Here is a 17,536-nt window from a genome sequence, read left to right as displayed (position 1 = left end):
GCTGATAAAATTTCGTGAGACTGTTCTATAGAACCGGTGCAAGCCGGCTCAATCTCACCACTGCATCAAAGTCATACATACATGTGTATGCATACACATAAAAAGGTTAAGTATCAAATTAAAACAAGCAAAATATCAAGTCTCAAAATAAACCAAAATTTTGACATTTTTATTTTACTTGTCATTATTTGTGAACAAAACATTCGTGTTTATTGACATATATCACAAATTCTGCCTTGCCAAAGTGTTCTCTGTAAACTCGTCGAAGGTATGGCATAAATATACGAAGTTAATTTAGTAAAAATAAAAATTTTAACTAACACAATTCTAAAAGACCCCTAAATCCAAATATAACCCGAAAATGCCAAGTATTGTACGCGAATAAACGTTTGGCTGTTTTGTTTTTCAGTATTATGTCGAAAACTGGCAACAAAAAAGTTTTTTAACAAGCGATTTATTGGTTGGTAACGATTACGGTAAAAATGGCGAATTCCCAAACACACAATAATAAACGATTTCCGCATGGTGGCCTGTAATTATTATTTGTAGCGGTTGTGTGTAACATTGTTAACCAAATAGAAAGGATGGAAAAAATTATGAATTTTGTCATTAAGAAGAAATTTGTTCGTACAAAAATCGATACAACATTTTAATCTCAAGCGAATTATTGAAAAAACTGCCTAGACGACATGTTTTGGGGATAAAAGTGCTGTTCTCCCTGTCTGGAATTTCTCAAATCTTAAATTTGTTTAAACCCTTGTCCAAACCAAATTTTGTAAGCTACATTAATGTCTTTATACTTTATTTATACAATATGATACACGGCCATGTATATTAAGTTACACTTCTGCCACAACACAATGGACCTTCAGGAATTCTGTTTATTGGCTACTTGAAGCACAAAAAATACTGCGAAAGTAACAAGTACATTACACAATAAGTAATATGATATAATATTTTCATCCTAAAAAAAGTACCAGCAAATGTAGGGGTTTTGAAATAAGCAATAACCCCATTTTGGAGAATAGGAACTTTTCAAGTCACATATTTTTTTAAGAAGACATTTGGTAAATCGAAAACTGAATGGATAATATAAAGAAAGCACTGGTAAGAAAATATGTATGCTAGAAATCTGACAAAAACATTTTAGTGTTAATTGTAATGATAAAATTTCTGACAAAATGAATTCACAGTGTGTATGATGCACCATATGTTATGTAATGCCAAAATTGTTTTATACCTAAGCAAACTGTATTTTTACTGGTATTCTCATGCTAAAAACACAGAAAATAAATACACTAAATAAAAAGGAATTGGGGATGGTGCCTTATTTACACTAAGTGCATAGAAAGAAATGGTAACTATAGCATTCTTTCCAACCAGAAAGTAATTTGTGCTTTTGGGGAGAAATTTACTTTTTAGGTTTTACATGTGGTTGATAAATAATCATTTTATCTTTGGGAAATATAACCTAACCCAATTTTAAATGATCTTTGTATGGTTTAGCATCTAATATGTAGTATAATTAGGGAGGAATGAAAACGTTTTCAGTTGTTAAGGGAGGAATCTATCGAAAAAGGTTGGGAACCACTGCACTTTACAAGTGGCCTGAAAAAGGTTTACTATAAACATATTTAATTTAGCCTTCTCATTTCCTTGGGTAAGAAGCTGTTTTGTATGTAAACCATTACAAAGTAAAACAGAGCAAAAACAATAGAAGTTGGAAACTGCTGGTTTGAATAGAGGCAGACAGCATACATAAACACGTCCTATTGCGTTTCATGTCAACATCAGCAATACATAATGCACCTTTAATTAATTTCTAACCAATTTTGTGAAGTAAACCCATTAAAAAAATCAACCTCAAATGTTTTGTTAGGTTCACAATGGTTGGTGTAGCGTAAACATCGATTTTTTGCATCTGCATTTTAAGTTCTTTCTTTTTTGTTCCATAAACCTAAAGCAGTTGAAGTGTTTCTTTTCTGGCCTCCACAATAACGAATAATGTATTAGCTTACATAATTCTATATAGTGCATTTAAAGTTGACAAAGCACATCTTTGAATTGTCCGAGTAACAAAAAATAAAACTTTAATTTAAGCTAGCTTGTCAAGAAAAGATTTATGTTGATGTAATGCAGCAAGAAGGCCACCATGATTTTTTGGATCGGTTTCGGAAGAATAATCTATCTCCTCTCCCTTGAGTGTTGTCATTTTACCCTTAGCATGATTCAGAATAGCATTTCCTGCACAAATGTCCCATTTCTTGATCAATGTTGTATGGATATAGGCATTGGCGACACCATTAAACAGAGCAAGACTCTTGTAGCCTGTGGTATAAAAAGTTGAAAATGAATGCAAAACTCAACATACTAAATCTTGTTTTTTACTAAATCAGAGATTTCCAACATTTTTTGGAAATGCAACCAAAAAAATTCCAAAGATTTTTTTGCCTGCTTAATATATGGTGATGTGGATAGGTAGTGCCAAAACCATCTTTTTATTCCAGTTATATAATTGCACTTGGATCATAAATCCCAATCTTTTGTGGGGTTACACAAAAAATGGTTAACAGCTTATTAGTTTTAATTGCATAAAAAAGGTTGACTATTTTGAATATTTGATAAACTTACATTGGCCTAAAAAAAAGCACATTACAAAATGCAGATTTGGCCAGTCCATAGTCCCTACCAAACCTCATTTGTTCTATGTCAAAGAATGTGAAGTAAGTTTACTCACCAGCGCCACCTGCAGGTATAACCTCAACATTCTCTCCAAAAGATTTTTTGGCAGTTTCTTTCACTTCTCCAGCATGCGATCGAGACACTATAATTTTTGTGCCAGTATCAAATTTTGAGTCGTCCTGAATGTTGGAGCCATGCCCAACCCATGACCAATCTGCAAAGTTTTTGACAACTTAGTTTGCCATGTATTTTATTCAATCAAAACTGTCAGAAATCTTTTCTAAGAAATGTTTATGTTTTCATTAGTCCTACTTGTCAACATGTTCATGTGGCCTGAAAATGTAAACTACATCGCTTATGACTTAGTGTAAAACTAGTGTATTCCTAAATCCTAACACATTGGCAACTCCTTCTTTTTGGTCATGACCCCTCTTTGAGGCCACTCTGTTTAAGACTATAACTGACATTAAAGATATTACAAAACATATTTATCTCAATTTTCTAATGCATATATACAACCACAAATTGTTTGAGTAACAATTTATCATATTTTAACTTACATGTCTTCTTTTCAAATGGTTTGTGAATTACTCCAATAACTGGTTTTCCATTTACTGCCACACACACCATTGTGGTAACGTATTCATCTAAACCCTCTATAAACAAAAACAGAGAAATGTTTAGTTGTAACAACCAAATATAAAAATGAAAACAAAACTTCATTATTACAGAAAAATCCATAAAAGAGCAAATTAGAGGTTACCATTCCCTTAAAATTATAGCTTTCATTTGCCTAGCTTATTGAATCAATACTTCACAAAACATTTTAATTCATTAAAACAGGGGTGTCCAAAGTGCAGCAGCATTTCATTTGGCCCACGGTTGTTGTTTTAAATTGTTACTTCAGTTAAACGTTCATTGTAAATTTCGTGAAATAAAGTGCATTATATATCTCTTTTGTACTAGTGTTGATTTTTCTACTGTATTTGTAACCAGCTTTGGAAAAGAAGACATTTTTGCAGCTGTATATTTGTGTACCAATTCTACTTTTGAAAACGTTGCTAAAAACATTGGCCTGTGGGCGGCTTTGCCTCATAAAAACTGGGTCCCAATTTAAACTGTAAGGATTTCCCCGATTTAAGACAACTGCATACAAACCTGTAAATTCTTGTGTAGCATCTAAAGGGTCCACCCATACTGTTATATCATTAACATCAACTTCTTGAAAAGGTTTGCTGGTGAAGTAATCCACTTCTTTGTTGGACATTGGAGCTAGTGGTATATCTTCAGTGGAAATATGGGCAGAATCTTTTTCTTCAGAAATGACCTGGAATAAAAAGTAGAAAGTTTTAAACCTTTTTTTTATTTAATTGTATATATATATAATTTGTTTGCATTAAGATCATAAACAATCTGCAGGCAGTTTTTCAAATGATCTCAAAAACATTTAATATGACTAAATTGGGGCCTTCTATAATCTACTATTCAAACAAAACAATACTGTACAGAGAACTTCATGAAATAAAATGGAAATCAATGCAATGCTCAGGCTTTAAATACTTCAGAATTGAATTACAAGGTAATTGCAGTACACCTTTAATACAACCTTTATATCCCTAACCGTCAGTATTTTAATAAGGTTCTTTAGTAGATTGCATATTTTAGAGAAGCTCCTACAATGAACAAAGAAAGAAATGGTTCTATAATTTAAGGAGAGTAAATTACCTTTAAAGATGGAAATGAATACGCAAATGCTTGGGTAATAGCACGATGTGAGCGCATGTCACCTTGAGTCAATGGGTTGTCGGCGCCCTCCAGTGTCTTGCCTTTGCTGGTTTTGGAAAGCTTACCAGATTCTTGGACAAGTCTAACCTTTATGTAAATGAACAGTCGGTCAAGTTTATAAAACTAGTTTTATGTCAGTACTGTATTTATTCGAAGCCGTGGCTTAGAAAATTTGGTAAACTGCAGTTTGTGTGACCTACCATCAACGGCAACTTGTATTCGAGGGCAGCTTACATTATCGTACTGACATTATGTTTACAACCCCGCTCTTTGATTTATTTTGCGTTTAAAATCTTTTGCATGTAGGCATTACCACCAACATGCAGTTTATTGAGAACAATTATCTGTGTGCCTCATTGTTGACAAATAGTAGTGCAATGTAGCAACAGAAGGAAGTGCCCTAAAACAATAGTATCTAACATCACAGCATTCGGCACACAATCGACGGCAGCATATAATTGAGTAAATACAGTATTTTGTTTAACCTTTGTTTATAGAAGTTTTACCAATATTAACTAAAAATTATTGTCACAAGTACAAAAAGGTTTGTATGTGATATGCTTACAAAAAGTCTAACGTCCAGCTACAAAAGTCTAACGTCCACTTAAAAAAGAAAACAATTTGTTAATTTAAATCAAGATTACCTGATCTCCACCCCTCTCTGCGAAGTCAATGCTAGCTATAAGCAGCATCTTCATGTCGACAACATTACTCTTCCTAAGGCTGGTTGAAAAATATATCACAGATGCGGCAAGGCATAGTAGAATAATAATCATTCCAGTTTTCGAAGGGTGAACTCCTAAAACAAAAAATATCAGTAATACATGAAAAAATGAAATAAATTTCAGGCAAAAAGCATTTTTGGGAAATTAAAATCAATCAAAATGTGTTTCAACTTCAGTAAAAACCTGTGAGTTGGGTATTTTTTCAAAATTGGAACAAAATCTTTAGTCGTAAGTGAACAAGCTAGTTACCACAGAACAATGTTGCATTTTAGTTACACATAAACCTGTACAGATGCAAACAAAAAAGACACAACAAAATTTACAAATTCTAATTGTGTGCAGATTCTATTTTTTTGCTGCGAGATCACCTAAGTCTAGGAAGATAGATATATTCAGTCTACAATAGCACTACCATAAATAGCAAATTTACACACACATAGAAGTTCCTGAATATACACAAATCTTCTCACATGTCCAGGGATCATCTTAGAACCGAAGTACAATGAATTAATGACAAGCACAGAAGCATGAAAAAGAAAGGTATAACTTACCAGGAGGGGCCATCTTGTTCGCTAGGCTCTGCATCTCACTGATCATCAGCAACAGCTTTTCAAACTGAATGGTTAGTTAATCGTTAACCAATATTCTTTAAGTAAAAAATCAACAAGAAACAATTGTAGAACGTGGAAAACTGATGAATATCTTTTTGTAAACAGTTGTCCACGTGCTAAATCCAATGACTGAACGGACCAAGTCATTTCGTCATTAACGGCGAATCATCATAAATTTACAAATACTTTTGGGCAAATAAAACAGGATGTTTATTTGATACTTGGGTCAATTTTAATTTCAAAAAATTAAAGGCAATTTTACTTCATTAAAATTTGCATTAGCAGGAAATAATGCATTATCAAAAAGTTTGAACAGAACCTAGTGGCCTAAAAACAGATTTTTGTTCAAGTTGTTATTTTGCTTCTGAAAAATTAATGATGTAATTAAAAAGAATGTATGCATGATTGCATTATCGTCGTGCTCTATTGCGTATTACTTGACAAAGGCGTTGAGCATACTTGTCACGTGAGTGGTGCTTGTGACGTAAGAATGACGCAACCGGATTTGCTGTGTAATGCTGAGCTGTCTCATGTTTTACAACAACACAATTCTTACATCAGAAAGTGTTTTGAAATATAAATGAAGGTTGTCGCATTTTAGCCCCGAGTTTACGTTGCCTACAGAATTAGATGTTCGTTGTGTTGACTGTTGATATCACAAATGCAATTCTAACATTTGTTTATTATATTTTTGAGGTTTAGGACCATAATAAGACAATTGAGGAATCTATATTGTGTTTTACATAACTGTCAAACAGCAAGTAAATATGGTCTGTATTCCCTGCATTGTAATCCCCTTTGTACTATGGGTCTACCATAAATATATTCAACCATGGCTATATCCTGTGATTTCAAAGTTTTGGAATCCTAAAGCTGTGACTGACACACCAAATGGAGAAGCAAAAAAGGTATGGTTTATTTCTACTGTAAGAAATTGTTTAATTTTATTTGTGGGTAAATTATTATGGTTAAGATGTCTTGTTATTCAGACTTTATCTTCAAACATTTCAATAAGACTGATATTTTTACATGGTTAAAAGTCATATTCTGAAACTGAGGGATTGGCTGTTTTTAATAAAATACAACTCATTTGGAAGATGGATTTACAGAAAGAAAAATACCATGAAAAATAGCAGCAAAAATCATGGGTTTATGTCCAGTATTTGCTTTTTACCTTCTGGTATTAACTTGGTAGCTTAAAGTTTCCTAATGTAACAATTAGACATTTTACACATGTGTCTATTTGTAAGGTAGTTTTGTTGGGTGGTACTAAATACGGCACAGGCCAATACGGTAAATAAGTCCCGATTGTAACGTAGTTTCAGTTACAAATCCTCGCCCCAATCAAAATAGCTCTAACTGGTAGCATTTTCAAAAGCTTGCAAAATTATATTTTTCACCTAATAATACCGCTTGCCATGTGATAACATACAGTATTTAGTACCGCCATTTGTTGTGTTTAGATGTTTGGGCCTACCACACTCACTATCATGGCAAAAATATTTTACTTTCTAGTGTCCTTTCAGCAACGGATCAACCACTGCAAATGCACAGTCCACTGTAACAGCATCTGGTGACAGCGCATCCGATAAAAAAACAGATTGATTTTATTACACATTTAAGTTATCATTTGCATATTTTACATCTGTTGTGGTTTTTATTGTGTACATATTTTTGTGTCATGCGCTAGTGTCGTGCAATGGTGTTTTAATAAGAAATGAACAGCTTGAAGGTTTTACAAACTTGTATTAAGTGGTCAAAGAGCAAAATCATCACAGCAAAACAGTAAATTTTATTTCAAACAGCAGTAAAAAATAACACCAATAATTTGAAAGCAGTGAAGGACCTTGGATTCATGTCACAAAATTAAATAGTCTTATCAAATAGTGTACATTTTTAAAGCAGCAAATGGTTCAACAAACTAAAAATTAAAACACAACAAAACGATTTCAATCTATTACAATGCACACAAATAACATTCAATTATTCACACTTAGATAGGTACTGCATTACTCTGTTTGTGCATTTAGGTTTAGATAGAAATTGTTTTTTTGTAAATAGTATACTTTAAAGTCTATGTATGATTGTTTCCAAAACAATAATGTTTTTACACACTACAGTAGCAGTTAAAATCAGTTGTATGCATAAAGTAAAAAAGGTCCATTGAAGCAAATGCCTTTGCATGACATTTATTGTGGATTACTCTGTTAAATATGAGTGATACAACAAACCTACACAACTTGCTAAAAACCAGTTGCTAGCAATCCACCACAACATATAAGATAAAACTCCTCTTAAAAAGATGGGAGTAAAAATCAACCGCAGTGCATGAATGTTTTCTTTCATTTTCTGAACCATGTCCTCATGTGAGTCGTTCTCATTGATAACATCAGAGGTAGAGGTGTTGAAGTTACGTGAAATGGCATCTACATGCGACGAATCCAAAGACAACCAGGAATATCCACCTAGTGTCTTGACAAACATTGCACTGCAAAGAAGAAATACCAACGGACTGATGTACTGGGTTGCCACAATGCCCACATAATAAAAAATCTGATATATTGTCCTTTGAAATTCTGTGTTCGTTATAAGTCCGGACTCCTTTTTCAACTTAAGCACTTTGACATATGCCAAGTTGAGGTAAGCCTGCAAGTGTGTTCTTATCAAAAAGAGCCTTAAAATACATGTTAGCAAAACAATTATAATCCTTATTATATCAAACTGCCCATCTGTTAACAAGGGTTCAACATCTTGAGTTTTGCCAAATGTTGGTTTCATAATAACGTCCCTCGCTACTGGTTTAACCCACAATAAGGCAATTAATCCTGGTGCAAAAAAGTTTATGTGTAAGGCCAATGTTTTCAGCTTCCTCCCAGAAGCATACTTCAGTGCATCCACATACATCTGTGCCATTCGAACGGCTGGAAACATAAACAGCAACCCAACAATGCAACTCCATGAGGCAAGCAAAAGTTTAACACTTGATACTGGTTTTGAATTCACTGGCACAGACACATTTTGCTGTAAAGAGTCATGAAGTCCAAATTCCAAAGTTTCTTCTTTCACCATTAGGGAAGCCAAGGCAAGGATAAATGATATCATTCCAAACACAATAGACATAGAAATTTCTCCTCCTGCTCTTGACTTCACATACATCCAAAATATAGAAAACAGATTCCTAAAGGCAAACCATAGAGATAGAGCCACCCATACCATTGAGATATTAAACTCTTTTTCAGGGACCCACACTTCGTAATACAATTCAGTTAAAATGTACACCAAGCATCCGAAAAGGGTGTAATTGACAAGCCACTCAAAGTCACTATAATTTTTAAGGGTTGCCAAATCAAAAGAAAATACTGGAGCAACATCCAAAGTGATGTCAATGTTTTTTGGAATTTTGAAAGTTTCATCCTCAGGGGTAAGGCTTTTGTTCTGTCTTCGATGTTTCAATTTTCCATTTTCTTTTTTCGTTAATGGCTTTCCAGCAGCCTTTCTTAACTCCTGGTCAGAAGGAAATCTGTACCAAATTAGAGATCCATTGCCAAGCAGCCATCTCCCAAGCGAATAAATAGGGGTAATCTTTTGCAAAAAGCTTGCCATGATCAATGTAAAGCATATTTGAAAACCAAATATTGCCATTGTTTTCCAACAAAAATATCTGAGGAAAACAATTCATTAAAAAATGCAGTATACAGTACAAAAAATTTGGCATGATGTTACAATTGCATTTTATTTGAGGTGATACAACCATTTGTGTTGTCACCATCGGATTTTAACCATTTAATCCTGAAAAGCCTCAGTTCCAGTAGAATAATGTTTTGTTATACATGCAGAACCCTTACTAAAGAGCTTATACATTACAACAAAGCAATGCAGTTTAGCTACTTTTTGCAATAACATACTTTCATCGCTATTTAAAAATACATGTTTATGAAGACTTGCTTAGCAGCATCTACTAAATATAACTAAAGGCATAACTAACAAACCAATGCTTCACATCTTTTTATTCTCGTCTTATTAACTTCAAGACATGCATATCTATCTTTAAATACATACAACTGCAAGAAAACAACCTATTTGTTGGAAATAAAAACAATCGCTTCCTCTTGTAAAAAGGTTTTAGTTCGCACCCGAAAAGAGTGACCTTAACGCCGTAATTGCTAATTGCACTCACGCGAGTAACCCAGTAACAGCCGGTCTGCACTTCTGCCGGGACGGGATGAAAACGCAACAGATGGTGTCTTGTATTTGTAATGGCCGCGTGTACCCGTTAGTGCGTAAAGGAAACATTGCTACCAAATTTTGTTCCGACCCGGCGAATATATATCATATTTCGCTCTGTGGTAAATCTTAATAATATCGCACACAGAACACCACTCTATCATTGGCACATTGTCCCATTGTAAAAATTGTACAATTTTTCGTTAGAACGCACTTGAGGGGATAGATTACTATATCAAGTAATTATGTACACCAGGGGTGGCCAAACTTTTTTACCAGAGGGCCAAATTTGCAACTGTCTTGCCACTGGAGGGCCGGATTAAATGAGATTTACGTAAAATTTGTCGTAACTGGTTGCCATCTTTATTAAAATATATATTATTGTAGTAGAATAACAATAAATAACACCATCTTGTTTACACTTGTATTTAATAAAAGCTTATATATATATGAGATAAATGCAACTGTCCACAATTTTGAACAAGCCTTTTATAGTCTGGAGTAAAAATAACGCTGCAAGGGCATTTATTCTAAAATTAACAACGCTTGCCACAAGCTACTGCTAGTAGCAGCCAGCGCTGTTGCACTGCTTGTTCACAGTGGTAAATATGGTGCTTGGAAAAAAACCAGGCAAGGTGTTTGGCGGGCCGGATGAAACAGGACTGGGGGCCGGATGCGGCCCGCGGGCCGTAGTTTGGCCACCACTGATGTACACCTTGCATAAAATATATGCAGTAAATTTGCGTCAACGATAAAAAAATCCCCGTACAGCCACGCAACTTTTTTGTCCGTTTAAACAACATACAAACGGCAGAGGCTATGTAAACAAAACCAGAAACATAAACAATGCAGACATCGTAAAAGTCGCTTAATATTGTTTAGACATTTTCTTCCCCCCCCCCCCCCCCCCCCCCCCCCACGGCCACAAGTTCATATATTTTAATCAACATGTTCACTTCCGCGCAAATTCGTTTCTGCACCGCTGTCCTACAGACTTAGCCAGGGAGTCGAACCGCTTGTCATACGGGTTCAGGTTCGGTTCGGGTTCACTTCGTTTTGTTTTTAGGGTTTCGGGTTCGGTTCAGGTTTTTAAAAATGTATATTTTCGGGTTCGGGTTTTGTTCCGGTTTGGGCAAATTATCCGGTCCGAACCGGTTTGCGGTTTTTAAACCGGTTCAAATTTTCAATCGTTTTAATTTAATTCTACCCATCATCTACCTGTCCTTATCAAACCCCAAAATAATTTTGCACGTGCACTGTTATTTTTGACACGCCTGTATTTTTTGACGTAAGTGCTATCTCGTGTATTCTTCAGTGCGCTGTTTTTTTTTAAATCACAAAATATAAAACAGACTGCATTGTTTACTGGTTCAGTTCCGGTTCGGGTCCAACGCCAAACAAAATATGGGGTTCAACTCCGGTTTGGGTTTTTAGAAAATTCGACTCCCTGGACTTAGCAGACAAGTTGTGTCCAATATTGTACGACATACTTGTGAAGCAATGTGGGATATTCTATTACCCCAGTACATGCTCTTCCCTGACAAACAAGCATGGGAAAAAAATGCAGTTGGATTGGAAAAAAAGTAGAACTTACCCACATTTTTGTGGGAACATGTTTCTCACTCATTGCTGTTGCTACGCTGATCTCTAACAATAACTTGTACAACCAAAACAAATGGTGTTTAAAAATATCCAGAAATTATTTTATGATGTGTACCCCTAATCAATGGTGAGATTATATTTTTTGTCAGTAGGTTCTACGTTGACGGAGTACATCATGAAATATTAAAGTAATTCAACTCGAAACATACCGGTTATATTACAAGTTAATTATTCAAGCTTAAACAAAGGTTACATATAAAAAAGCTTTAAGATTCGCCGAGTATAAAGGCTATATAAAAGCTTTTGTCGGAAAAACTAAAAATCCCCGAAAACGGATCCAATCCCGAAAACCGAAAGCTTTGTAGGTTGTATACGCTCGCTCACTCGCACGTAATGTTCGTCCGGAGCGTGGCGTGGATGGGTCTTAAAGGTAGACCGAATACATCATGTTGGATTGTAGTCTATATTTACGAGTTATTAAAGTAATCCAACACGTGACATGCTAATGTTTTTGCAAGTTAGTTCAATCTTAAACAAAGGTACCATTCCTACATAACAGTGGTTCTCAAACTTTTTATGCATGCGACACATTAAAGAACTAAAATATGTTGCCGTGGCACACTTTGCAGGTAAACATAACAAAAGTTGTTTAAAAATGGTAATTTTCAACCTAATCGTGATGGGTAAGGATGCTTTCAATTAACAAATAACAAAAATATGAGCTTTGAAACGTTGTCATACACACCAGTCTTTCATTGTGAAGTCTTAAAACACCAGGAAAAGCTTGCACTTTAAAACAAGAAGATTTCGCGGCACACTTGGAAACCTCACACGGCACACTAGTGTGCCGCGGCACACAGTTTGATAATCACTTCCAAATAAGAAAGACGAGCATGGCTTCTCGGGCGCACTCAAGGCAAAACATTTGAGCTGGGGATTCCCCACAGAATTCACTTGTTAACGCAGCAACCAAGTCGACGTTTAGGCCTATACGGAAAACAACGGATCTCAGACGTAGCCAGGGTGGAAAGGGGCAGTGGTTCGATTAACAAAAAGTATTTCAGTGAATCAGCGAGACAGACATATTCGATATTGGTTACTAAAAGTTGTTTATGTATTCGACAGACAAAATTTACCAGATAAAGAAATTTAAACATGGCACACGCCTATCGCAAGTATTTTGTGTTGGTTTGGAATGGAAGACAACAAGTTGTCAAGCAGATTGAAGACCTTTGGAACGAACATGAGAAAATCATCATTATTAAACTCCGTGCATTTGTTGACATGTAACTACACGATGCAAATAATGTGTACATATGAAAAACTGATCTGTGCAATGTTTCATATTTCGCGGATTTTCTGAACAATGGGATTCATTGAACTACTTTTTTACCATGCATCATTACTGAACTGATGTAAAAGAAATTACGGATGAAAACAAAAAGCTACACTGGAGTGCCGTGGTCTGGCTATATACAAGACAACTATGTTTTGGAAAATAAAGGCTTGCAACATTAAACATTGAATGTGTTTATGTTTGTACAAAGGTTCATATTAAACTGCTAAACCTTACGTACATTACAATATATATCTACTTGTGGTAGATTATTATTCAGAGTAACTTTGGTTAATCTAAACGCCTCGTACATAAAGAGGGTAAACGCGAACGCACGAACGCGAAACCGCCAAAAGAAATCACCCACCTTCTGCGACCCACACACCTACACGACGCACCGATTGATCACGCGTCGAAAACGTGATCGTGGCGGTCCGTACACGTGTGTTTGTCGTATTTACACACTGAAACTTCGTCAATTTTGAATAGTGGTGCAACAAACATCTGTGGATGAAAGGCCAGAAGTCCGCAAATGCCTCTTGGAGTATCACACATATCGCGACTTAAATTTACATTTGACCAAGGAACGACAGTGCAAAACAACATTATAGAGAGGCTTGCAACATTTATTATAGAATGTATAATATGCTTTAACAATGTGCATTTCGAGTTATCTTTACTTGTGGCAGATTAATATTCACGGTAAATTCGCTGAGTGTAAACGCTAAGCAAAAACCATGCGTGAAATTATTGCCAGGGAAATACAACGCGCCTGATTACGCCTATAAAACGCCCCAAGTTTTATCATGCGGAACAGACGGAGTTCACTAGAGTGGAACTTGGCATCGCTTTGCTGCGTCCAGTGTATGTGGGCTTTGTAGGTTAAAAGAATATCTCATGATGTACTGTATCCCTTATTTAAGAAACAAAAATATTCCAAAACGATACATACCAGTGTTTATACAAGTTATTTCAAGTTTAAACAAAGGTAACATCTAAAACAAGGAGGCAAGGATCGCGTTTTTGGTTTAACGCACTTTCAATCTTCTCATGCAAACAGACATTGGACCGCTAAAACGTTGACGGAATACATCATGAATCATAAAGTAATTCAACTCACAACATACCGATTATATTACAAGTTAATTCAAGCTTAAACTAAGGTGACATATAAAAAAGCTTTAAGATTCGCCCAGTATAAAAGCTTTTGTCGGAACAACTTAAGAATCCCCGAAAACGGATCCAAATTGAACAGTGCACGAACCTATAAAAAGCTTTGCGAAATTGTTACTTCGTTCGTTCGTAGTTCAAAAAAGACAGTGACGTTACGTTTGCTTCGTTACGTTTGCTTTGCTCTTAAAGGTAGACCGAACACATCATGTTGGATTGTATTCTATATTTACGAGTTATTAAAGCAATCCAACACGTGACATACCAATATTTTTACAAGTTAATTCAATCTTAAACAATAGTAACACATACATAAGAAGCAGTCAAGCATCGCTTTTTGTCGGACGCACTTTAAACGGTAAACTTTTTAGCTGGGGATTCCCCACAGAATTCACAGAGGCAGCAAAGTTGACGTTTATACGGAAAACAACGGACATCAGACGTAGCCAGGGTAGAAAAGGGCAGTAGCTCGATTAACAAAAAGTGTTTAAGTGAATCAGCGAGACAGACATATTCGAAATTGGTTACTAAAAGTTTTTGCTGTATTCGACAGACAAAATTTACCAGAGACATAAGTTTAAGCATGGCTCACGCCTATCTCAAGTGTTTTATGTTGGTTTGGAATGAAAGGCAACAAGTTGTTCTACAAATAGAGAAAGTTTGGAAAGAAGAAGAGACAATTCTGATCATCAAATATCGTGTATTTGTTGACATGTAACCACACGATGCAAACAATGTGTACATATGAACAATTTAACTGCGCTATTTTTTATATTTTGCGGATTTTCTGAACAATTGGATTTCACTGATGTAACAGGAATTACGGATGGAAACAAAAAACTACACTGGAGTGTCGTGGTCGTAGTCAATAGCTATGCACGCCTATGCGACTATGTTCTTGGAAAATACAGGCTAATTGAGACATTTACCGTTTGTACAATGTATCATTGTATCTGTCAAAGTTTACCTTTTATGCTCATGCATTTTGAAATGATGAAAAATAATCGCTTTGGTTTAATAACTTGTTTGATTGGATTTGTTAAAAAAATATCCTTGTTCACTATAATAATTACGAGCGCGCGCTGCCGTCTTCCCCGCCGCCCCGAAATTCCGTAGTTTTACGTCACGCCAATGATCACGACTGAGTCACGCGCTGAACACGCGGATACGCCGTGTTCACTCACAGGAGGTTCGTAAATCTAAAGAAATATGTCGTTGTATTTGATTTGATTTTATTGTGACCCCAAATAAACGATAATTTTTTTGCAAAATCCAGTGGGTAATACTTTAAGAATTGAAAAAATGCGGGAAAGAATAAAGTATCCTATATTTGTTTTTCGTACTCCTAAATTAGGAGTGCTATAGGAGTTAACTAAAACGCACTGTTTGTAATTGTTTCTATCTTTTGGCAACTTTGCAAACTCCTTGCCTCATCACAAAAAGCTGCTGGGCACCCTTGACATACCATTTACTTTTTCTGCTAGAATCTGCCACAGTTTCGTATAAACACTGGTTTAATGCAAGCACCTGCAGGTTTAAAAAATCTTTATGATTAGTTTAAAATCGCGTTTTGCATTTAGTGTGTTTAGTTTTATTATTATTATTATTATTTAATCAACTGGTGTAACCGGGCATAGCATAAACGCAGTACCGTAATGTCAAATTGAAATACCGCCATTTCATTCAAACTGAACCATAACCTGGTTTGGAAACGGTAGTGTAAGTAGATTAGATTTTAAATAGATTTTCTAAACTGGCCGGCTTGCTCCAAGCGACTCGTTCTACTTAAAACCTACATAAAATGGGCGGATACTTTTCGATTCTTAAATGTAGCGATAAAATTTACGGGAAAGACCAGTTTGTAAGAAATCAGACAGTGCGTGTGCTTTTTCTATACCTGCTAAATTATTTTAAAAACAAAACGACGTCCCTATAACTCTATAGCGGAACAATCGGCTGAACAAGTTGTGATTAAAGAAACTTGTACTTATTGGAAAGATCATGAGACAGTTTTCATCATCAGGAGCCGTGCATTAGTTAATATGTAATTACACGATGCAAATAATGTGTACATATGAACAATTGGACCGTGCTCTTATCCGCACCTTGCTGATTTGCTGGACAATTAGAATCAATGAACTATACAATCTTTAACATGCACCATTACTGAACAGGTATAAGAAAATTACGGATTGGAACAAAAAGCTAAACTGGTGTTACATAGTGTGGCTATGCAAGCCTGTATGCCCATGGTCTTAAAAACGAAAGGCTTCATTTATTACAAAAATATTTTTACCATGTATCATTTTTACCTGCTAAACTGCACGTTCATTTCAAGTTATCTTTGCTGGTGGCAGAGAATTATTCTTCGCTGCACCTATAAATACCACGCTACATACATGATATTCATTCTAGTTCTAAATTTTTGTTTTTAAGGTAAATACTGTTCAAAGTGCAAATTTATATTCTAATGATATTCGCCTCGACGTCGTGTCTGTGGTCAATTTGATGTTCCGCTGAACCTAAAAAGTAAGTTATCTGTGTTCGTCTGTTTGTTATGTTGCTTGTAATAAAACTCGTGAAGTAGATACCTAAGTCTGAGCTATCGCAGTTATTAAACCAGGAGTCAGCACCTGATCACGCCTATAAAACGCCCACGAAGCATAAGTTTTGTGATGCAAAACGGCGCCGCTTCGCTGCGTCCAGTGTATGTTGGCCTTATAGGTTAAAAGAATGCATTCCCAGTTATTTTCACTTGTGGCAGATTATGATTTAGGGTGAATTCGCTGAATGTAAACGCCTTGTATGTAGCACGTAAAACATAATACAGAGCTATAGTCGGTTACGAGAGGAGGAGGGTAAAAAAGTTGTGCACGCCCACAAGACGCCAGTTTGCTGCACAGGGACAAAACCGCTTCGCTTCGCTGCGTCCCTAAAGATTGACCGAATATAACATGGTGTATTGTATCCTTTGTTTACAAATTATTAAAATAATCCAACACGAAACATGCTGTTATGTTTGTCGGACGCACTTTAAAGAGTGGCGTGGTCCACAACAGCGAATGTCAGACGTAGCCAGGGTTAACAAGGATAGATTTGCAAAAGGTATTTAAGTAAATCGGTAGAACAGACACATTTAAAACTGGGTATTAAAAGTTGTTTATGTATTCGATAGACAATATTTACCCGCTAAATTAGTTTAAGCATGGCACACGCTTGTCTTAAGTATTTTCTGTTGGTTTTGAATGGAAGACAACAAGTTGTGAAGCAGATTGAAGAAGTTTGGAAGGAACATGAGACAGTTATCATTATCAGGAATCGTGCATTTGTTGACATGTAATTACACGATGCAAATAATGTGTACATATGAATAAAATAATTGAACTGTGCTGTTTTCCAAA

The 17,536-nt window shown here is 35.5% G+C and overlaps 2 protein-coding genes across 2 annotated transcripts; both read right to left on the bottom strand.

The window, feature by feature from the left end:
- Positions 1–861: 861 nt before the first annotated feature.
- Positions 862–5,927, bottom strand: LOC145230197 (inositol monophosphatase 3-like). Its single transcript, XM_080095584.1, has 7 exons — positions 5,744–5,927; positions 5,112–5,266; positions 4,408–4,554; positions 3,841–4,009; positions 3,243–3,338; positions 2,738–2,896; positions 862–2,328 (listed from the first exon to the last, which is right to left on the bottom strand). The coding sequence occupies exons 1-7, from the start codon at positions 5,787–5,789 to the stop codon at positions 2,096–2,098; spliced, it is 1,005 nt and encodes a 334-aa protein (XP_079951710.1). The 5' UTR covers positions 5,790–5,927; the 3' UTR covers positions 862–2,095.
- A 1,602-nt stretch (positions 5,928–7,529) lies between these two features.
- Positions 7,530–9,488, bottom strand: LOC145230126 (transmembrane protein 161B-like). Its single transcript, XM_080095500.1, has one exon. The coding sequence runs from the start codon at positions 9,443–9,445 to the stop codon at positions 8,003–8,005; it is 1,443 nt and encodes a 480-aa protein (XP_079951626.1). The 5' UTR covers positions 9,446–9,488; the 3' UTR covers positions 7,530–8,002.
- Between the last annotated feature and the right edge of the window lie 8,048 nt (positions 9,489–17,536).

The sequence above is a fragment of the Phallusia mammillata genome, chromosome 5 (assembly GCF_965637545.1).
Source record: "Phallusia mammillata chromosome 5, kaPhaMamm4.hap1.1, whole genome shotgun sequence".
NCBI lineage: Eukaryota > Metazoa > Chordata > Ascidiacea > Phlebobranchia > Ascidiidae > Phallusia > Phallusia mammillata.
Note: the sequence above shows the minus strand (reverse complement) of the source record. Positions and strands in the feature narration are given on the sequence as shown.

Coding starts and splice junctions, on each gene's coding strand:
- LOC145230197 (XM_080095584.1), bottom strand. CDS start 5,789: ATGATCAGTGAGATGCAGAGCCTAGCGAACAAGATGGCCCCTCCTG. Junction 3,339..3,840: donor TGCTACACAAGAATTTACAG/GTTTGTATGCAG, acceptor TTTTGTTTATAG/AGGGTTTAGATGAATACGTT. Junction 2,329..2,737: donor TATACCTGCAGGTGGCGCTG/GTGAGTAAACTT, acceptor TTTATACCACAG/GCTACAAGAGTCTTGCTCTG.
- LOC145230126 (XM_080095500.1), bottom strand. CDS start 9,445: ATGGCAATATTTGGTTTTCAAATATGCTTTACATTGATCATGGCAAGC.